Below are 24276 nucleotides of genomic sequence, written 5' to 3'. Positions count from 1 at the left end.
TTCAAGTTCATTGATAAATATTGGCACCATGCTCTCAGAATAATGATGATCCTCCTTTCTGTTAATGGAAGACTATTAGTAGAAGAATGTCCTTTGTAAAGGAGAATTGGGATATTATTAGAAAAGGTTTTATTGTATCAAGACAATATATATCTCAATAAAATTAGTATAAGAATATGACTTGAATAGGTATACGTTATAGATATGCCTGTAATAGGGGGTCAGCTGCAAACACAGACCCCTATCAGCTTGCTTGAATGTTGTGACTTTCCCACATATCCTCAGGTGTGGAAGGGGATGTTTGTATATTTCCTCTTGCTATAACTCTGTAAAATCTAATTGATGTGAAGTAGTTAAATGTAACTGGGGTTCTAGTAATTGTCCTTTAACCACAGAGAGAACATAGCTGTGTAGATACTCAAGCAAATAGCAGTAGAGAAAAGAAATTCATAAACCTTTAAGGGTCTTAGGGTTCTCTGGAGATGTAGCCTGTCTGGCTCTAGGATAGAAACTGGAGCTCACATGTTACATACATTCATACATAATAAATACATTCATAAAAATATACAAATACATGCATACAATAGAACCTTCCTAACAAGTGCTCTTCAAAGACACCCATAAACAAATATTCATATATCCAATCAAATAATTAATCACATATTTAACATATATATTTCTATTTATGCATATCTATAAACAGTATAGAAAACATGGTCCAGATAAGTATTTCTAGTTCAATATTCAGATGGACCTGGCCTAATATCCACAAAATGGATAATAAATGCCAGCAATACTTTTCTGGATCATATCCAAAGTGTAATTTAAAAAATTTAAATTTTAAAGTCAGCCAACATAGCATAATTGGCTGATAATGGGTATATTTCTGTGGTTCAAAAACACCCCGATTTTTAATTTAGTCTTTAGTCAAAATTAGGCCAATCAATATGCATTTTTTAGATGACAGATAGGTTTCAGGCTTTGTGCTAATTGCTAGGTATACAAAGAAAAGCAAAAAACAATCCTGCCCTAAAGAATGTCACAATCTAACGTGACTAGATTTAATGTAACCAAAGTTTAGTGATTTCCGTTTTACTCTGATCATTCAACTCTGGCTCACAAGAGCAGTCCAACCAACCCTAAAGGGAACTAGTGCTCTTCTCACCTTGGCTTCAATCTGTGAGGACTACCTGGATCACAGGTACTAGAAACATGTAGATGGTACAGTGGATTGGACCTGAAGATAGGAAAATCTAAGTTCAAATCTATCCTCAGACATGTACTAGCTAGCTGTGTGACACTTGGGCAAGGCATTTAATCTCCAACTACTTCAGTTTCTTTAAATGAGTATAATAATAGCATCTAGCTAGTAGGGTTGTCATGAAGATAGTATGTGGTAATATTTGTAAAGTGCTTTGCAAACCTTAAAACTCTATATGTTATAATAATATTATTATTGTATTATATGAGTAATGGTGATACAAAGACAGTGCCCAGAAGGAATTAAATATATATGTAACTATAATTATTGTTATTATTATAATTATACACAACATCTGCCAGACAATGGTAAGTTCTGGAATACAAAAAGAGAAAAAGAGTTCCTCTCCTCAAAATTTGTATTCTAATTCAGAGACAAGATAAAAAAAGCTATAAATATGTAATGGATGGGAAGAAATCTCAGAGGTTAAGGCACTAGTAGTTAATAGGGACCAGAAAAAACCCTCTGCAGAAGTAAGATTTAAGTTTAGTCTTGAAGAAGTCAGGGAAACTAACGCAGAGGGGCAGAGCAAGAAGAGAATTCTAGACATGATGGACAACTGGTACTTGTGAGGAAAGGCAAGTAAACTAGTGTCACTGGATTGTAAAGTACCTGGAGGGGAGAAGAAGAAGACTGGGAAGATTAGAAGAGGCCAGATTGTGAAGAGTTTTAAATACAAAATAGAGAATTTTATATTTGATCCTAGAGATAACAGGGAACCACAGGAATATATTGTGGGCTAGGGAAGGACATGTGGTTAGAATCCTACTTTAAGAAAATCATTTTGGTAGCTGAATGGAGGATGGAGTAGAGTGGAAAAACTAAAGCCAGAGAGACCAATCAGAATACTATTGCAGTTGTCTAGCTTCATGTTGGTAAAACGATGGCATGTGTGCCAGAGCGGGCTGCTCCCCCACCTCTCCACACATGCTTGAGGACATTTCTCACATCACCCACCCCTCTGCCTAGCAGCCCAATGGGAGTCCTTCCTCCCTCTCCTGTCTCAGGTAAGGTAGGGGTGTTCACATGCTGCATGAGGGTTGCAGTTTGGGCACTTGGTATCTAAAAGGTCTAGGTGAGATTTGTACTAGGGTAGTGTCAGCAAGAGAGAAAAGAAGGGAGAAATATTGTGAAGGAAGAACTGATATTTAGCTACAGATTAAATATATGGGGTGAGTGTGAATGGGATCAAGGATAACAGTGAAGAAGTTGGGTGATTAGGAAGAAGGTGGTACCTCGGACAGTTATGAGGAAATTGGGAAAATGAGTAGGTTGAGGGATAGAGTGGATTGATAATGAGACCTGTTTTGTATTTATAAGAAGAAGTAAATCATAAGGCTTAAGTAAAAGCTGACATTCCTAAGCCAAGAAGAACTGTGGAAAAGATGAAGCTAGAGCTGGGGCTCTGAGGTTGTCTGTTACCTCTAGGCAAAGGGCAGAAGAGAGGGGTGTTGTCTCTTCTTTCTGGTTCAAAAGTCACTATTCTACCTTTCCTTAGGATGGTCAGTTTCAATTCAGTCATTTCCACTTCCCACCTCCTTTGGAAATCATATAAATTAGTGGCTAAAGACAAAGGTAAGAGATCAATTTGTGCCCTGCAAGCAAGTTCACAGTCTTGCTAGTTTCTTCATATACAATTGAGCTATTTAAACTTCAGATCCTTTCCAGGGTGGGGAATATCTACTTTTCATCCGAAGACACATTCCAGGGTCTCTTTAGATTTTACTAAATGCCTTTACTGAATGATCACTGGCTATCTTTAGTTTGAGATACCTATGAAGACCAAGAGTTCAAGCTGTCTCATAGGCAGTTGGTGATGCTTGAGTGCAATTCATAAGGGAGACTAGAGGTAGATATAGAGATCAGGGAACCAGCTGTAAAGAGATGAAAATTGAATCGATGATTGCTAATGAGATCCTAAAGTGAAATGTTATATATGAAGAAGTATGTATTTATTAAGTGGCTGTTATGTGTCAAGCACTATGTTAAGGAATGTTATATAAATATTATCTCATTTGATCCTTACAACAACCCTTAGAGGTAGGTGCTGTTTATCAGCTCCACTTTACAATGGAAGAAAATGAGGCATAAAGAGATTAAATGCCTTTCCTGTCCTGTTTTTGATATGTGTATGAATCAGGATTTGAACTGAGGTCTTCCTGTTTGCTGTTGTGATACTTCATTCATTGTGTCACCTATCTGGCTCTTCTTTAGAGAGAAAAGTGAAAAGGAATCAGTACAGATCCTTGGGAGACACCCATAGTTAGGAAGTGTGATATGGCTTATAGATAGGCAATTTGCTTTTGGATCACCTTGAACTTTTCTTCCTCTTATTTATTTTATTTTCAGATTAGAATGGCCTATCTTTTCTTACACTGCTTGTTTTTCAAAATAGAAATCCCCAAATAGGAAAGGTCACAGATTTTGCAGGAATTTTGCCATTTTGAATGTATACGTGTAGATTCCCACAAGTTGCTGCTAGCTATCACATGTAGACCAGTGCATTTATTTCTGTGCATGTGGACAAGAAACAACCGTTTGAAATCAGAATTTATGTTTCATGTATTAATGATGAAGTCTATTACATATAATCTTAGATTAGTAACAGTATTATTTCTTTGGGAAAAGACTATGACTTAAAGGACTTCCCTTATCTCAATCTGCCTCAAGTCCCTTGCTGCTCTAATCATCCTCCATTCAGTCACCAAAGTGATTTTCCTAAAGAATAGGTACAACCAAGGCATCTTTCACTCAGTAACCCCAATGTTTCCCTATCACTTCCATGGTCAAATGAAAAAATCTGTTTGATGTTCAAAGTCTTTCATAATCTCCCACCACCACATTCCTCTTCTTTTCCCCTATGCATTTCCAGTCTTACTTCCTGCCAGTGATATTGGTCTTCTTGCTGCCCCTTGAATAAGACACCTCCATCTCCTGGCTCTGGACATTTTCCTCTGGGTGTCTCCCATGTCTGAAATGTTTTCCTTCCTCATTTCTACTACTTGGCTTCCCTCAGCCATTTTTTCAAATTTCACCTAACATTCCATTTTCTTCAAGGAGCTTTTCTCAACCTCTCTTAATTCTAGTGCCTTTTTTCTTTGAAATTTTTTATATTTTCCTGTACATAGCTTATTTTGACATTTTTGCTTGTTTTCTCTTCATTAGATTGTGAGATCTTTGAATGCAAGGATTATCCTTTTCCTTGTTTTGCATCCCTCCCCCAGTGCTCAGCACTGGCACATAGTAGGCTCTTAATAAATGTTTACTAAACTGACTCTTGATTCTATGATCATAATAACTGTACAGGTTACATTAGTCCGGGGCAAAGAACCAGGTGCATACTTAGACTCACTACTACTGACAGTATGCCAAGGGATTTTTTCAAATTAATCCTAATATAAAGTTTCCTGTCCTGAATGATCATTGTCCCATATTCAAATATTTTTGGCAGGCAGAATATGTTTTAAACATTATAAATATGTGTACATGTACATATATGTATATATATATTTTAGTTTTTATTGCTAAGTTATGATATAATTATAAAGTTGCTGATCCCTGCTTATATGGACCACTCAGTTCTGATTAAATTCTCAATGTCTAAAAGACCTTCCCCACTGAAAGTATTTGCCTCTTCAATGTCTATGATTAGTAGGGGGGAGGGGTGGATAATATATAAGTCCTAGATCAGTCTGTCTCTCTGACTTATCTTGGACTCTTTCAAGGTGTGGGAAGACTTCTTTGGTAAAACTTATTTTAGGTGATGAATGGACTTGTTTGAGAAAAAATCCATCTCAAGGATCTGCCATGACAGGGGGGCTAGCTGTGTGACAATATATTCTAAGGTCTATATTCTAAGCCACATTATCCTATATAGCAAAATTCTCCCATTAATATCAGATCTAGCATGTCCACATTTAGCCTGGTCAGTAGGTTTCCTTGGTATGCATTATATTTTGTTGCTATTCCACAAATTCATACATTTTTTATGTTAGAAGAAAGAAAAAAATAAGCATTTTTACATACCTTCGATGAGAAGCATAATTGCCAGTAATATGTCCAGAGCCATCACAACCAGGAGTGGGGCACCTATAATTAAAATTGTAAATGGCAACATTTACTTGGAAGAAATCAAAATGTTCAGACATTTAAGTTTTAAATAAGCATCTTCCTTGCTGAGTTCTCAAAGACCTGTCTCTGTTAATGTCTAACCTATCTCTGCAGAGGTAGTACCTGACCGAACCCATTCTGGAACCTAATTCAATAAAAATGAATCACAATTTCCAAATACAAACCTTGAGTTAAATTCCTCCTCCCAAGGTTCCATCACAGTTCTTGGTACAAATGTATGGGAGAGAGCATTCTTTGACTCTATGAGCTCAGAATAATTTTATTTCTCTTAAGTCATTAAACTATCTGATTTTGAACAACGACAAATGAGAGTCCCTAATGTAGCTGGATTCTCTTATGGATATTTTCAGAAGCAATGTGACTTAGTGAGTGAAGGGCAAAATTTGGAGGCAGGACCTGGGTTCAAGTCTTGGCTCTGATCTGTGTTAATAGTTTTATAACTATCAACTCTATAAGACTATGAGTCAGTCTGTCACAAAGTTGTTGCTGCAGATCTCCATTCAGATCTATGGAGGGATTTTCCATATTGGAGATTTCAACAAAGAAAAAACCACAGATACTGCCTATGGCAGTGATGGTGAACCTTTTAGAGATCACATGCTATGCTCCACCCCCAGAGACCCTGTGCTGTGTCCTGCTCCCCTACTGAGTTCTAGGTACACCCTGCCCTCCTGTTACCCCACATAGGGGGGGAGGGAGAAAGCACTCTCATTGGGCTTCTGGGTAGAGGGTAGATATGAAAAAATGTTTTCTGGTAGGTTGGAAAGGGGAGAAGGGAGCAGCTCCACCTGAGTCCCTCTGCCTTTTTAGTAATGAACTCTGGGGCAGTGGAGTGGGATACACAGGCCCACAGAGAGCACTCTGTGTGCCATCTTTGGCACATATGCCATAGGTTCACCATCACTGGCCTATGCCACAGTCTCTTTAAATTTAGCAGAATACAGTCTAATAGGGCTTATCTTTATGCAGAATTGGATATGCCACAGGTCAAATCTTACTCCTGGTATAACAACAATGTGGCTACTTACATTAAAAGCCTCATGTAATAACCTGTAAAGTAAGTGTTACTCTTGGTGCTAATCCCCAGTATAATAAAGGAATTTAGTTCTATTTAATCTAAGATTTGTAAAACTAACACAAAAGTCCCTACAGTGTTCAGTGACCTAGGTTCTCAGGTGGTCTTAAGAATGAAAACTTCATCTTCTCTCAAGTCAACTCATCAGCATAGATCTATTTGACTTGCGGCTCCTCAAACATGGCATTCCATGTTCTGTGATGAGTTTTTACAGACTGTCATTCATGCCTAGGCTTCCTTCAAGAATCAGCTCAAATCCAATCTTCTCCTATGGGGGATTTGAGAAATTACTTCTTTGGTCACTTTCTAAATACTCTGTATATATTTTACCATATTTAGTTACTTTGACTCCACCATTAAAATGTATGTTTTTTGAATGCAAGATCTATTTTTCTTGTCTTTTCTTGTATCCCAGAATCAGACTGTACATATAATAAATACTATTAACTGATTGATCAATTGGCTTAAAGTGGCAGGATGTTAAATTCTTTGTGTGAAGGGCTGTTTTTACAATTGCTTGTTTTAATGTATTGCCAGACCTATCCCAGTGCCTTGAAGATGCTTGCTGAATGTAATGTAATTGAATTTTTTTTTTCTGGTTGGCCAGTTGAGTCAATTAAAATGGTTTGTGATTTCATTTAATCAAACTACTTTCTCATAACCTTTGTCATTTAGAAGACTAGAGCAGACTGTCCCCTACAAATGATGCCAACTTGGGAATCAGCAACCAAAAGCCATTCTCAGGCTTTTTGATCACAGTCATGATTTCCAAGTTGTCTCACTGACCACAGGCCGGCAATAGGACAGTTTCACAACACTTACCATGAAACATCTAGAGACCAGCTGGGGCACAGCCTGACACTCATCACTGGTTTCACTTCTGGCCCTAAATATCAGTGATACTAAAAAATATCACCACCCAGTGGTGAAACTGCAATTTAACATTTTCCCTAGGCAAGCCACCTGCAGAGCATCTCTTCTTATTGCAAAAGTAAAAAATAGATATAGTGTACTTTGTAGGTTTAAATTTATTTAATTATCTTTAGATAGACCATGAGAGCTTTGTGTTGACTTTCTGAATAGAAAGGCATGCTGGATATTAAATATTGAGAACAGGCCAGCAGAAGTAACAGCTTGAGGCTTTGACAGCAAGGAACCTAATTTCTCAAGATGAGACGATAACTCTCAATGAACAAAATAGAAAATAAAATGAACCGTAGACCAATTTTAGTTACACGAATGCCATGTTTTGACATAGAGACGAATGAAGGCCTGTTGTAATTTTAAACTGCTCAAAGACACGTTCAATCTCAAGCAAGGGAATGCAATCCTAGATCTCACAGCATACTTGTCATATCATTTTGAAGACTTGAGCTTAGTTAAGGGCCGGTCCCCAGAGGGAGGGTAACAAACAGCCAAGTGGAAATGATTTCCCTAGGCAGTCTTTGTGGAAACCAGTAATAGGTAAATGAGAAATGAGTTTTCATATTAAGATATTTTCATATCAAGGGGAGAAAAGGTTAAGAGTGATAAAAAAAGGAGAGAAGAGGAAGCAAGCAGGGATTTAAAAAATAGAAATATGCACATTGGTGAGAGGATATTTTAAAATGGGCATGAAGGACTAGAGTTTGAGCATGAGCCTATAGTTTGGTACACATAAACACACACAAAAATGCAGATTTGGGGGAAAAAGACTGAGCAGCCTGTTTTTAAAATAATTTATTTGGTAGAATTCAAATGGTCATTTTCCCCTTCTACTTTCCATATTTGTTTAAAGGCATAAGCACAGCCTCCACAGATGTGGGTTGCTCTCTCAAGTGGGTAATTACCTGCAAACACATGGTCCTCATCAGAGGAAACGCTGTAACTAATACAAGTCACCATGCCTCAACAGAAAATGTTTTGTTCTGAGAATATTAAAAAGGGGGCAACTATTTCTTAGCAACCAATGCTTTATATTTGACAATAATTTTCTTAAATATTTCCATTAGTTCTTTCAAATTAAAATGCTTACTACAAATTTATTCATTTTAATATGGTAAAAAAACTGCAGAAATATTCATTGGACTTTTCCATTGCTATCTACAGGTGTGATATTATACAATGCAAGGGTTATTCTTTTGTAATACATAATATACCATAACATAATATATACGAATTCAGTATATATCATTTTGTCTTTATATAATATATTGATGTGTTGTATCATAATATATCATATTGCAATGGGGTCATGATATAGAACATATAGTACTTTTAGAGCAGATAAATGTATGGAGAGAATTCCCTCACCCAGAATATTCTATTCAGATGAAATCACAAGTTTGGACAAAGCATCTACTTATTGATTGGGGCCTGTGTTGTGGTATAGAGAACTCTACCCATGCAGAATAACAACTGGGCAATATTTCATAGCCTTGCAGACTAATCTAGCAGTGCCAGGAGGTAATGGCCCATGCAAGGTATTTGTCCTCCCTCTTCTGGCATGTATACACTCCAATTCACCTCTGCCTGTTAGCATCTCTAGTTTCCTGCAGTGCTTTGCTCAAACATTATCTTACCTAAATGAAGTCTTTTCAAATCCCTTTGTCCACAGGGTCTTTCCCCCAAAGGAATCTATTTTTAAATATCTCTTACAAGCTTAATTAGCATTAAGTTTATATTAATTACTAATTAATCAAATATATTCAATCATTGATATAAAATGATTGAAAGTAATAACAATCCCTTATCATTCTGCTTAATTATATGCTTAATTAAATTCTTATTCCAAGTTTAATAATGTTTACTGATTGACATAAGCAGTAGAGTGTTAAGTTTTTTGTGGGCAAGGACTGTTTTTTGGTCTTTGCATTGCCAGTGCTTACCCTAGTATGGTGTCTATGACAAGTGCTTAGTCAATCCTTTCCCCATGTAACCTAAATGAATGACCTGGTTTTATTTTTATCATTAGTTATACATGTTGTCTCTACCATCAGCTAGACTTAAACTCTAGCGTCAGAGACTATATACCTTTTGTCTTTTTCTCTGTAGCACCCGGACTTGTGGCTGGCACCTTTTACCGGATTTTCTGGTGAGGAACTGCCAGTACACACCAGCCCCTGATAAGCATTAGCTAAATGCATGTGATTGCTCATGAGCACACATGGCTGGCATGTCTTCTGAACTCAGGTGATTCTGACTCCAAACTTGGTCTTTACTCTGGTGGTCTTATGTTGTTTATCCTATATGAATGTGTACATACACTTATAGATGTTTGTGTGTATATACAGATGTACACCCATATATACAACTAGGTGGACACACAAATGAATGTGTATATGGGTACATAAACTGTATGTCAAATAATATAAAATGTACTTTATATAATATATAACTATATAATTTTCAATTATTACAAGTTAAAAAGTGGTCCCTAGCCTATTAAGATTCCAAAGTACTTTTCAGAAGCTTGAATGTCATTTACCAAAACTTCTTTTCCTTGCCAAAAAAATCAGAAAAAATAAGCAAATGAAACTTTTTTTTCTATTTACTTACAAACCCACAAACTCAACTTGGCTCATCTCCCCAGAATTTTTTATGTAGAAAGGGATAGTAATTTATTCTGGGAAAGGAGGGGTAGAACCTATAGGTTTGTGATCTTCTTGAGGATTCCATTCTCTCTCCTGACTTTCTTTTAGAATAAAAGCGTTTGGAGTCTTTTTCTACTCACAATTGGAATTTTCACAGTGTGAACTAGATCTCCCTCACGCTGTTGATGCTACAGTTAACAGACTAAAAAACAAACCCCAAAAGGCTTGTGAAAATCTGCATTTGCATGAACTCCTAATGGTTACAGTGGAGTGCCAAGGACACTGAAAAATCTCTGCTGTTCTGTACACTTGCTCCTAGCTTCACTCAAAACCATAAAACATTGATTTTTAAGGATCAGCAATCTATCTTTGTCAATTTTGAGTCATTTCAGTCATGTCAGGCTTTTCATGACCCTATCTAGCATTTTCTAGGCAAAGATACTAGAGCAGTTTTCCATTTCCTTCTCTAGTTCATTTGACAGATAAAGAAACTGAGATGAAGTTAAGTGACTTGCCCTGGGTCACAGAGCCAGGAAACAAACATCTCAGGTCATATTTGAACAAGGTCCTCCTGATTCCAGGGCTAGGGACTCTATCTACTGCACTGTGTGGGTGGTAGAGTCAGGGGATCTAGGTTAGAACCCTGGTCCTTATCCTTTTTTTTTTTTAACTCTTACCTTCCGTCTTGGAATCAATACTGTGAATTGGTTCCAAGGCAGAAGAGTGGTAAGGGCTAGGCAATGGGGGTCAAGTGACTTGCCCAGGATCACACATCTGGGAAGATTGGAACCTAGGACCTCCCATCTCTAGGCCTGACTCTCAATCCACTGAGCCACCCAGCTGCACCCCCCCATCCTTTCTTGCTTGCTTGCTCCAAATCTCTCCTTACTCCAATCTATTCTCCACAAAGGCACTACAGTGATTTCCCTAAGGCATAGGCCTGACCATGTTCCTCTGCTACTTAATAAATTCCAAGGGCTCTTTTACAGGATCAAATATAAACTTCTCCATTTGGCATTTAAAGTACTTCATAGTCTTGACCCTCCCTATCTTTCCAGTCTACTCACATGTTACATCTTTCCATATTCTCCATAGTTCAGTCATACCAGCCTATTTGTTGATTCTCATATTCTATGCTTCATTTCCTATCAACCCTGTTGCCTGGAATACTTGTTTTTTTTTTTTACCTCTCCTTCTTAGAATCCTTTGTTTCCTTCATAATTCAGCTCAAATGCTATCTTCTCTGGGAGGTAATTCATAGGCTCCCAACTTGGCTATTAATTTGTAATAGTTGTTACTTTTTATAAGCTTTGTATGGATCTTTTATGTACCTGCACATGTACATGTTGGTACCCCACTTTGAATGTGATCTTCTTTGGTGAAGAGAGTGTTTTGACTTGGGTTTTTAATCTTCAATGCTTAGCACAGACCCTGGCATATAGGAGGTGCTTAATAAATGTTTGCTCATTGATTCATTGATTAATTTTCCCAAGTATGTGACCTCCCATATTATTTTTCTATAATTTTATTTTTTAATCTATAATTCCTGTGATTACTCATCAGTGAAAAGAGTCTAGATGACCTCTATGGTCTTTTCTAGTTCTAAATTTATGATTCTTGTGGCCTTTTTGAAGCATATGAACTAAATTCTGGAACTATTACTTAATTACTTTATAGCCTACTTTGTTGAGTGTAAGTAAGGTCCTTGAAGCAGCTAGGTGACTGGAGGATAGAGTTCTGGGTCTGGTATCAAGAACACTTGAGTTCAAATCTGCCCTCAGACACTAAACAGCTATGTGACTGCAGGCAAGCCACTTAACCTCTGTTTGCTTTAATCTATTGGAGAAAGAAATGTCAAACTCCTTCACTATATTTGCCAAGAAAAGCCCAGAAACAGTATTGGCATGCTATGCTCCACATCATCACAAGAGTGCACATGACAGAACAACAATGAGGCCCTTGATGGTATGTAGAATGTCAGTTTTTCCTAAGAATCCCAGAACCCTACACAGTCTCTAGAATACTGCTGAAAATCTCAGATTATTTGCATGCTTTTGCACTTTTATCACTCAAGACAATCACTTTCTCAATCTCTGTTTTAGGAAAGTCAGTATTAAAACAAACAAATGAACCTCCAAACTCTATTGATATACAACAGAACATATATTTAGATCCAGAGACCTCAGATGTTATCTACTAAAACAAGTAGAAAGTAAGGCCTCAAAGGATTAAGTTACTCTCCTCAATCAAAAGATAGTGACGATTCTGGACCTCCAGGCTTCAAAAGCTTTTCTTCCTTCCTTCCTCCCTTCCTTCCTTCCTTCCTTCCTTCCTTCCTTCCTTCCTTCCTTCCTTCCTTCCTTCCTTCCTTCCTTCCTTCCTTCCTTCCTTCCTTCCTTCCTTCCTTCCTTCCTTCCTTCTTTCCTTCCTTCCTTCTTTCCTTCCTTCCTTCTTTCCTTCCTTCCTTCTTTCCTTCCTTCTTTTCTTCCTCCCCCTCATCTCTTTCTTTCTCATCTTCCGTCTTAGAATCAATACTGTGTTCTGGTTCCAAGGCAGAAGAGTGGTAAGGACTAGGCAATGGGGGTTAAGTGACTTGCCCAGGCTCACACAGTTAGGAAGGGTTTAAGGCCAAATTTGAAAACAGATCCTTTCTTGATTGCACATTGCTTATGAGGGAGTGATTATTTGGATCCTCAAAGGCTTCTTTGCCTCAGAACATGACACACATTGGTGCTCCTTTAAGTAGTGAGTTCCCCTAGTACATTTAATATCTATTTACCAAAATTCAGTTTGAATCTAACTTTTCAAGGGCAGACCCATTCCCTGTGAAGAATGAGGCCTCCATGTGATTACTCTTGGGCTCCTGTGGAGAGGATGCTCTGGGAGCCCGTACTGAGCAGCTTGCTTTGGGAAATAGCAGATGAAGCTAACTGTGTTCCCATAGAAACTGGCCCCTCTTTGCCTCCCATGGAAACCTGTACAGATTCTTAGTACTGAGGCAGTTGGACCAGCACAGCAAAGAGTGATTAAAAAAAGACTAATTTCAATTGAATCCTTTTTGCTTTTTAGATGATATCCCAGAACAGGGTTTCTTCCCCTGGAGTACATAGATTGCTAAAGAGTTGATAGATTAGATATCTGTGATATCTATCTAATCTATCTAATGATATCACAGATAGAAGATATCTGTGAACTTGGATGTGAAAAAAATCATTTTTATGTTCATTCATTTGTAACTGAAATTTTGCATGCTCTTTAATTTTGAATTCTTAAAGAAAATTATTCTGAGGAATCCACAGAATTTACTAGACTGCTAAAGGGGTCCATAACATGAAAGATTAAGAACCCCTATCATAGGGTAATAGAATCATAATTTTAGAGAGGGGCAGGATTGTCCAGATGGTCTACTCTATCCTCATCATTTTATAGATATAGATATAGAGCAAACTGAGGTCCAGAGAGGATAAATGGTAGTATTATGGTCACTCTGACTCAATGAAGGTCTTTTTACTAAAATGCTTGCACTTTCTATTGTCTATCCTGTCTTCTGTAATCATGTGTATCATTATTAGGCTGTATGTTATTCAAAACAAATGAATAGGACAATAAAACATTATTATTCCCTCTCCCCCCAACATAGTGTTCTTCTGTGCTAAAAAAAAAGTCGAGCAAGAACAGTTGAATCAAACAACCTTGAAATTTGTATAGCTATTGCAAGGATGTTAAAGATAGGATAAAGAATTATTCTCTGTTTCTGGCCTTAGCTTCAGCCATTATTATTCCTTTGTGGTGAGGTGACCTATGACCACAGACTTCAGGCAGTCTCTCTTACATCTTTCTTTGTACCTTTTTTAACCAATTAAGTTCTAAGGTAGAGTCCAAAAAACAAACAAACAAACAAACACTTGTTTGGTTGGAAATGTCTCTCATGACTTGGAAGAGTGGACAGAGTACTGGATTTGGAATTAGGGGATCTAGGTTTTAATTTTGTCTTAAATATTTCATCACATCTATGCTACTCTGGTTAACTTCTCTGAGACTCAGACTAGATGGCTTCTCAAATTCCTCCCAGCCCTAAATTTGTGATCATTTGAACAAATAGCTTATTCACTTTGTGAAATTATAAGTAAACACATGCCCCAAAAAGTTCCTTTTAAATTGTGTTATGTATTAGAATACATTTGGGGTGCGTGGTGGAGATAATGAACTTCACAGTTTTCATTCAATTTCCAGAGGAGTCAAATAGGCTTTCCAGGGGTTCTGTGCTACCCACAACACTCCTAAGTGAAGGCTGAACCAGATTAAAATGTAATTCAGAGATATTTACCAAAATAAAATAAAACACTAGACAATGTAAATATTTCTAAATCAATATGCAACCAGGAGGGATGTGTATGTATGGTTTGGTGTTCCTCATTTCTGTTTGAGATTGATACTACTGATTTAGGGTAATTAGAATTTTTACCTCTTATTTTATAGGAGATTATTTTAAAATTTAAATTTAATTAATTAAATAAAATTTTAAAATATAATCTTAAAATTTTGCTTATTTTTTTTTTTTGCAGCAGCATTGGAACTAAGAAAACCTATATTCATATCTTAATTCTGACACATTCTGGCTTTATGACAACAGACAGTCATAACCTCTTAATGATCCTGGCAACTTTAAGATTATAAATTACAGAGAAGGTGATGCTCTATAATAGTAGAAAGTTTCTTCTTATTTTGAGCATACCAATGAAAGGATAGGTTTAATTCCTGTCTCCTTATGTTTTTATGCTGAGATACCAATCCCAATCTGTTCCTCTCCACTATCCTCTCAGAGGCCAATTTCTTATGTTGTTCAGTTGTGTCTGACTTTTTGTGATCTCATGGATCTTAGTATATCAGGTCCTTTTTTCCCCTACTGTCTCTTGAAGTCTATCCTTGTTCACATTTGTTGTTTCCATGACACTATCTCTCTATCTTATCCTCTGTCATCTCCATCTCCTTTGGCTTTTATTCTTTCACAACATTAGAGTCTTTTCCAATGAGTCTGTTCTTCTCATTAAGTGGCTAAAGTATTTAAGCTTTAGATTCAGTATTTGACCTTCTAGTGAAGAGTCTGAATTAACTTCTTGAAGTATTGACTGATTTGAACTCTTTGCTGTCCAAGGAATTCTCAAAAGTTTTCTTGAGGACCCCAATTTGAAAAGATCAGTTCTGTGACACTCAGCTTTTCTTCTAGTCCCACTCTCACAGTCAAACATAGTTACTGGAAAAACCATAGCTTTAACTATATGGACCTTTGTCAGCAAGGTGATATCTCTGCTTTTTAATATGCAGTCCAAAATTTCCATAGCTTTCCTTCCAAGGAACAAGTGTCTTTTAATTTGTGGCTGCAGTTACTGTCTGCAGTGATCTTTGAACTAAAAAATATAAAATCTGACACTGCTTCCATTTCCTTTTCTCTCTGTGTGCCAGGAAATGATGGAACCAGTTGCCAAGAACTTAGTTTTTTTGATGTTAATTTTCAAGCCAGTTTTTACACTTTCTTCTCACACCCTCATCAAGAGACTTCTTAATTCTTCAACAACAACAACACAAGTCTATAGTTCAAAGTTATCAAAGAGTGGGTGTCAAACCATCTATATCTCAGAAGTCCTTTCCAAAGAACATATTATTTGGCTTCTTTTGGTTATTTAATGTCAAAATTACCTTGATGCTTACATAGGAATACTTTTTTTTTTACTTCGGTTTTCAGGAGACTGAAATGTCTCTCTAAATTTGGATAGGGATCTATCTAGCCCACTTAAGTATAAAGAGTTGATTTCCATAAACAGGTCATAAATACAGTATCATCTAAAATAATGTGCACATATGTGTATAAAAGGGAAGATTTCATATTTTCTTACATAAGGGATCACAAAAATAGGAATCAGATTATTTTGGACTAGATTCTAATTCAGCTCTGTTCTTGAATCTGTCTCTGATTTGTCTTTCAGTCATTTTACCTCTTTATGGTTTTGAATCATATGGTGTCATAGCTACAAAGGATCTTGAAGATCATCTCATTTAACACTCATTTTACAGGTGAGATAACTGAGATGAGAACAAGCAAAGTGACTTGGCCCCCTGAGTCATTTTGGAGTTGGGGTATTAGCTCAGTTCTTTTTAATTTGGTCCAATTCTCTTCCAATATACTGTAGTTGCCTTGCCCATCTACAAATCCATACATTTATTTAATCTGGGAATCTCACTTGCATTACTGTTTAATTTTTCACAAGACCTAGAATAATTTTTGCCTTGTCTTGCCTTATAAAAATATCTTTTCATTTTGCTTTTTAAAAGAAGAATATTATGGAGATTAATGAATGAAATTGCAATGCTTTGGGAAGGAATTATATTTAAAGATATATTTTCTATTACATATCATTGGATCAGAATACCTTAGTACTACTCAAAATCAGATAATGTAGATAAAGCACCTTGTCAGTTTCAAAAGGCTATAGACATGTCAGGTATTATTAAAACCATGGCAATAGATATCAGTTATTTGTGTGTGCATGTCAAAGTATATTTTAAAAACGGGAGCATCATCCATATAGAATCATGCCCTTATAGATGAAGATCTCTCAAAATGGGTCATTTGCAGGACTAATATCTGGAAAGCATTCAGATCTAGTCACACTTTGCTCTATAGAAATTATAGAACAGGGGCAGCTAGATGACTCAGTGGATTGAGTGCCAGGCCTAGAGATGAGAGGTACTGGGTTCAAATTTGATGTTAGGACCCTTGGTAAGTCACTTAACCTCCCCACCCCATTGCCTAGCCCTTATCACTCTTCTGCCTTAGAACCAATACACAGTATTGATTCTGCAGGAAGTTAAGGGCGTAAAAAAAAAGACATACAAAGAATATCAAAGAAAGTAGAAATCATTTTCCTGAGTAGAAAAAAATCAGAATCATGACTGAAACTTGGGCATTCTGAATCTACATCCATTGAATTTTCTGTTGCATCACTAGTCACACAAGACTACACTGCATTCAAGAAATCAAAAGGCACTTTAACTTTGTATCAAATATCTTTGATAAAAGGCTGATATCCTAGATAGGTAAAGAATTGGTACATATATATGTTATAGGTGAATAACATATATATGTGTATGTATATATGGGAGGCTAGGGTGGCTCAGTGAATAGAGCAACATGAATCAAATCTGGCCTTAGATATTTACTAGCTATATAATTCTGGGCAAGGCACTTAACCCTGTTTGTCTCAGTTTCCTCATCTGTAAAATGAGCTGGAGAAGGAAGGTAAATCACTCCAGTATCTTTGCTAAGAAAACCCCAAATGAAGTCACAGAGAACAACAATAAACATGTGTGTATATACACACATATGTATTTATATATGTGTGCATGGATGTATGGATGTATGTATCACAAGTCATTTTGAAACAGAGAAGTTGTCAAGTATGTGTACAGACAGTTTCAAGAGGAAGGATGAAAGTTATCAGCATGATAAAGTGGAAAATGCAATGGCAGTAGAACCAGAGTGCTCATAGTCAGAAATCCCAGTATTGTTACTTACTGCCTCCCTTGTGACCTTGGGCAAATCTGGTTCCTAGTTGCTCATCCAAACATTAGGGTCCTGGCCTACATGGTTTATCAAGTCCCTTCCAGATCTAAATCTGGTGTCCTAAGATAACTATGGAAACATTTTTTATATCACAAATAATAAAATAAATGCAAAATAAAAACAAATAACTTTAAGATTTTTGCATCATAACCATCAGATTGGCAATGATAGCAAAAATGGAAATAGTCAATACCAAAGGGGTTGTGGGAAGGTAGAGACATTAATACACTACTGGCAGAGCCATGAATCAGTCCAACTTCTCTTAAAAACCATTTGGAATTAGTAAGAAATATCACTAAAATATTCAAGCCTGTTGACTGAATACTTCCACTATTGAACATATAATTTAGTTATGATATAAATATACATACAAATATATCCATACCAAAATATTTCTAGTCATATTCTTTTAAAGAAACTTTTACCTTCCATCTTAAAATCAACATTAAGTATTGGTTCTAAGGCAGAAGAGAGATAGAGGCTAGGCAATTAGGGTTTAGTGACTTGCCAAAGCTCATACATCTAGGAATTATCTGAGGTCAAATTTGAACCCAAGACCTTCCATCTCTAATTCTGGATCTCTATCCACTGAGCCACCTAGCTGCTTTTCATACTCTTTTTGGTAGCAAAATCAAGGGACACAAAGTAGGTCTCTATTTATTGGGGAATGACCAACAAGCATGGGACCAAATAGGTTGTAAGAAATAATAAATATGAATAATTAAGAGAAAGGTGAGAATTAGATGAAATGAAGTAAAGTAAGTAGAAGCAAGAAAAAAACTATATAAACTGACTATAATGATGCCAAGGAATATAATTGTAAAAACCATTAAAACTCAAATCAGTATAATGACCAACTTTGGTTGCATATGACTGATAATAAAATTCACTTCTCTTATTAGTGAGGTGTTAGGCTCTAGGAACAGAGTGAGGCATATAGAGCCAGACAAGGTCAATTTATTTATTTTGCTTAACTATACCTTTAATAATGAAATATTCTCTTGGCTGAATCAGTATTAGGAATAACAGAAATGTTTAAAATGTATCAATAACAGTTATTTTTTTAATAACCCTTACCTTCTGACTTAGAAACTATATGTAGTATAAGTTTCAAGGCAGAAATGAGGTAAGGGCTATGTTCCTGTGGTTAAGTAACTTGCCCAGGGACACGTAGCGAGGACATGACTGAGTCCAGATTTGAACTTAGGATCTCCTGTCTCCAGGCCTAGCTCTCTATCCATTAAATTAGCCACCCCAATTATAGTTTAAAAAAAAAACAGGCACTTTATTCACGTAGTTAGTATTATTATAAGATTTAGAGATATAAAGAACCTTAGGAATCATCAATCTAATTTGTATAAAATTTATATAAGTAAATCTTTCCTTATTTTGAAACAAAAATTTAATCTCACAATCTGATGTAAATTGTGCCTATTCTTCTTGGTTCATCATCACTTTCATCCCTACTTTTGGCTCAAATTTATGTAATATACTGAAATTAGCAGGTTTTGTGTTGTGGGCTTCCTGAGCTTCAGTTCTTTCATATGTAATATGGAGGAAATAATATCCACATTTGCTACCTCATGAGCTCAATATAGAGAAGGGAATTTCCAAACTTTAAATTGCTATGGCAACATGAGTTCTTACTATAATTATTCACTTGAATCAATTGAATCAAATGAGATCCAAGCAGAAACTGATAAGATCCTTTAAGATGATAGGTCAAATATACCCTTAACCAACAATTTTTGCACCTTGGTAAATGGGAGGGGATCAAGAGAGGTTCACCTATAATATGGCAGCTCCTGGAGCAGAGGAAATATGCTGTGGGACAAAGCCACCACTAGGGCTTGGGTAAGCAGGGGAGAAGACACTTCAGTACAGTACAGCTCACAACATCTTCTAAATTTACTGTCCCATGGCAAAGACCTGCTGCTTCTACCCTAGTTGTGGCTCTGATCCTAATTAGTTTAGATACTCAGAAAATAAAAAGGAAGAAAAAAATTCAGTTGGGTATTTTAAACTTTAAATAAAACAACAATAAAAGTATTGTAATAATTGAAGGTCAGCTGACTAGCAAGTCTTAGTTATTAAGTTACATTATGAGAGGGTAACATAGCATCCTTTCTTTCATCATACCCAGCACAGAACAAAATATAATTTGTGAATTAAATGTATGTACAATATATTTTCAAATTTTGAAAAATAAGAAAAAAGTCAAATGTGGTTCTATACCACACTAACAAAATAAAATGGCAAAAAAGTAAAATTTGGGTGCTCCAACAGGGTTCAGATAGACTTAGAGATGGCAGAAGTATTAAAGGACTTCCAAACAAACCCTTCCTTTTAGGGCTGAGGAAACTGTGATCTAGAGAGGTTAAGTGATTTATCAAAGTCACTGAGTGATAAGGAGCTGATAATGGGTACATATTTTAATTGAAAACTCTCCTTTGGTTTGATCATATTGAAAAAACATTTCTCAATTGAGTAGCCTATGGTCCCTTGTGGTCCAGGTCTAACCCCAAAGGATTTATCAGCCAACTAGAGATTGGGAAGATGGGTTCCACTCCACCTTCCCCTCAAAAAACAAACCTAGGGCATGTATTGTCACTTTAGGGTGGTTATAATCTAATATCTCTGTAAGCATGCAGAATAGGTACCACAAGGAAAAATCTCTCCAGCCTGCAGATCATCTGGTAGCTGTGACAGGTGTCCCAAGTCTGTGATCAGTGAGTGAGATTTCCCTCTCTCCTCCCCAGCTCCTCTTTTCATTTTGGGTGGGACAAGTGAGTCTCCCAAGTTGAGCAGACCCCAGTGGGTTACAACATCATTACAACAGTTTCCTTCAAAATCTACTTCTACTCTAAACTTTCCTATTTCTTTGGAAGGCACCACTTTCCCTCTAGGCACCCAGGATCACAGCTTTGGGGAGATCTTTGCTACTTCATTGTCCCTCACTTCATATATTTAATCGGATATCAAATCTTATCATTTTTATTCCACATATCCTGTCACCTCTCCTTTCTACTTTCACCACTATTTTCTCATCTAGCCTAGAATATTGCAACAGCCTCCATATTGTTCCCCTGCCTCAAGAATTTCTTTCTCCAACCCAGCTTAACCAAAAGGCTGAGAAGTGAATCTTTAATTCATCCTGCTTCCACTTGGCTACCACAAGGATAAAATAAAAGTCTACTCATGTTACTACCTCACTTAATAAACTCCAGGGTATCCTTTTAGAGTCTTATGAAAATGTTATCATTTGATAATAGAATATTGTCATCATGTAATGATTATTATAATTACAAAATTATTTCCTTTTTATCTCATTAAAATCTTATCTTCCATATTAAAACCAATACTGTGAATTTATTTCAAAGTGGAAGATCTATAAGGGCTAGGCAATGAGGGTTAAGTGGCCTGCTCAAGGTCACAAAAGTAGGAAGTGTCTGAGGCTAGATTTGAACCTAGGACCTCCCATCTCTAATCCTGGCTCTCAATCCATTGGGCCTTTTAATTTCATTAAAAAATTCTATTTATATATAAATTTTGTAACACATATAATTAGTAGTTTGGACATATGATTTAATTTACATAGGAAGCTCCCAATGAGGAACTTCAACTACTACTGCAGGTCTGCCCTTCTGTATAGCTTACAGTTTTAGGCTGTTGTCTACTTAAATGAGAGGTTAAGTGATCTTCCCAGTGTCAGACAGTAAATATATGTCAGAGGTAGGACTTGAACTCAGGTCTTCTTGGCTTGGACGCTAGTTCTTCATCCATATGCCATGCTTACTCTTATTATATGTTTATAATTTATAAATAAATATGCACATATTGTAAGAACGAGCTCATTTTATTAGGACCAACAAGGGAGACTGATCAGAAAATTTTGGAGACCATTGATCTAGAGAATTGACCCAATTTACCATTTTACTCTAATTGAATAAATGTGGTCTTAAATGAAATATGAATTCCCCTCCCCCAGTATATCAGGCTGACTGTCTAACTTCTTAAGATCAGAAGTTAAAATCCAAACAAATTGAAAGCCTTTGTAAATTATTATTATTTTTTAAACTGTAAGAAATAGCTTAATTTTCCTTTTGAGGTCTTAAAATCCAGGCCCACAAACTTAGATAAATAGCAGTTATTCTTCTGGCCATTCATGATTCCCTCTTTGCCGTTGGTTCAAGGACAGCATTGTGAAAAATAAGCAAAGTTGGTGAAAATTTTTCTCAATTTTTTCTTTCCTATATCCTTTTCTCTTTGTTGATAGTACTTATCTCCAACTTAAATGTTAGCCCTAACTCAGGATAGGAATTTATCAACTCAATCATACTGAAATAAATTTCCAGAAAAATTTGAAGATGTATAAGCCCTTTTTAGGTACTTAATTTAAAAAGAAGTCAAAATCTCAAGTCAAAAAACAGAAGCTCTAATGTAGAATTTTAGTTTTCAGTGAATTGGGAGGAGTTATTATTTGGAAGATAGGGCCATCCTGATATTTCTTGAAATTACATCATGTGGATGCTTCACCAATAGGTAAGGATAACCATACTTTTTCAACTTTTCTTTCTTGGTGAAATCATGGAAATAGAATGTTAGAGTTGAAAGATTAGACCTCCAGTCTCTAGGCCTGGCTCTCAATCCACTGGGCCATTTAATTTCATTAAAAAAATTCTATTTATATATAATGTAATTCTCTCCTTCTTCTACATTGTTAAAAAGGAAGAAGCAGTAGCTTCTTCTGGGTATTGTTTTGATATATAGATATGTAGATGCAATAAAACTTTAAAAGCAGATAATTCCTTTTTAACTATGGGTCAAAAAGAAAGAATCTTTTAATAGTTTACTTGTGGGTAAATTTCTTGTTTGCAGCTAGGTGGCAAAGTGGACAGAGCACCCAGGTCTGGATGCTTAGGAGGATTCTCAGGAGAAGATGAATTCAAACTCAGCCTCAGACATTTACTAGCTGTATGATTCTGGATAAGCAACTTAACTCTGTTTGCCTACTTTTCCATCTGTCAAATGAACTGGAAAATGAAATGGCAAATCACTCCAGTATCTTTGTTTTAAAAATCCCAAGTGGGGTGTGTAAAGGGAACCCCTTCCTCCCAGAGTCATGACTTTTCTTCTCGTCTGACCCATTCCATTAGCATGTCTGGAATGCTCCAAACACAGGTCACAGGTTAAGAGCCCCAGGAATATGACCCCGAACCCGTAACCCTAAGTTCCAAGTCACGTTCCTAGGACTCTCACAAAGAATTACTAAAACCACTGAACAACAACAACAAACTCCCTGTAATTGGCTATGATCAGGGAATGTAGATTATTCTGGTTAACCCAATACTCAGTTTCACTTTCTTTAGAGTCCTAGGATTTGGCATAAGAATGGTCCTGAGGAATCATTTAGCCCAGACACTTACTTGACAGAGGAAGAAACTGAGGACTGATGAGTTTAGCTCATCCAAAGCTGCACAGAAACAGTAATTGTACATAATAGTAGAGTTGGGGCTTAATCCTAGTCCTTTGATTCCAAATGGAGTGCCATTTCTTCTACTCAAAGATTCAATTTAATCGTAGTCAAGGGGCTGCTCAATGGCTCAGTGGATTGAAAGCCAGACCTGGAGACAGGACATTCTGGGTTCAAATTTGACCTCAGACACTACCTAGCTGTGTGACCCTGTGTGACCTCAATTGCCTTGCCCTTACCACCCTTTTGTCATGGAACCAATACTTAGTATCAATTGCAAGACAGAAGGTAAGGGTTTAAAATAATTCCAACAGAAAATATTACATGCAAAGTATTGTGTTAATAAAGAACTACTTTCCTTACTGTATACATCATAAGCCAAGAATTTCAAAACCACAAAACATTACTATTATGACAAGATTTATTATTGTTATTAACATTATTATTGAGATTCAGATGGCATTTCAGTATTTGGCACCATCTTTAGGTCCTCAATATCTGGATTTATTATCAGACTTGAGAGATATAGAAATATTGGTTGAGTGGCGATTTTCGAGGTGGGGGGAGTGATGGAATGCCAGAGAACTAACTGAGCATTTATTCCTGTGCTTGGAACTGCCTTTTTGCTCATGATCTTTCTGTATCCCTCAAGCTGCTAATGTCTCTCAACTCAAATACTTTGTATTGCATTTCACCTATGCATATGCTTCATGCTTCCTCTATTCTTATAAGTGTGTCCTATGTTGCCTCTGGAAGGCTAGGAGTTCCTTTTTCTGTCTTTGTTTCCCCAGCACCTTGCATAGTGGCTGACACAAAGTAGGTGCTTAATAAATCTTGCTGATTTGGAGGAAAAATGAAGCAAATGAGTTAATAAAGAAGCTCATTTTCAAGCTTCTTTATTACTGACTTCAGTGACTACAGAAAACTTACATCACCAAGAAGGAGCTCTCAATGCATCCTTGTAAACTACCTAAGAACAGGGGCTCTTTTACTTTTTATATTTTTACATCCTGTGCCTGGAATAGAAGTGTGTTTGTTTTTGTTGTTCCTGTTCTGAATTGATGATTTGTTTGGCAGCAGGAACTCCTGGTATTATTGTCCCACTCATGTGGATCAGTAATTATTCTCAGACTTTTAGTCTTA

At 36.5% G+C, this 24276-nt stretch overlaps 1 protein-coding gene across 26 annotated transcripts in view; it reads right to left on the bottom strand.

Moving 5' to 3' along the window:
* MYT1L (myelin transcription factor 1 like) overlaps window positions 1–24276 on the bottom strand; it is a 730943-nt gene that overhangs the window by 93062 nt on the left and 613605 nt on the right. For all 26 annotated transcript variants that reach the window (XM_056813380.1, XM_056813371.1, XM_056813377.1 and 23 more), the window contains one exon: window positions 5288–5350. In XM_056813380.1, coding sequence (XP_056669358.1) covers window positions 5288–5350 — 63 coding nt within the window. The remainder of the gene's footprint in view (window positions 1–5287; window positions 5351–24276) is intronic.

This window comes from Monodelphis domestica, chromosome 1, assembly GCF_027887165.1.
Source record: "Monodelphis domestica isolate mMonDom1 chromosome 1, mMonDom1.pri, whole genome shotgun sequence".
Taxonomy (NCBI): domain Eukaryota; kingdom Metazoa; phylum Chordata; class Mammalia; order Didelphimorphia; family Didelphidae; genus Monodelphis; species Monodelphis domestica.
Note: the sequence above shows the minus strand (reverse complement) of the source record. Positions and strands in the feature narration are given on the sequence as shown.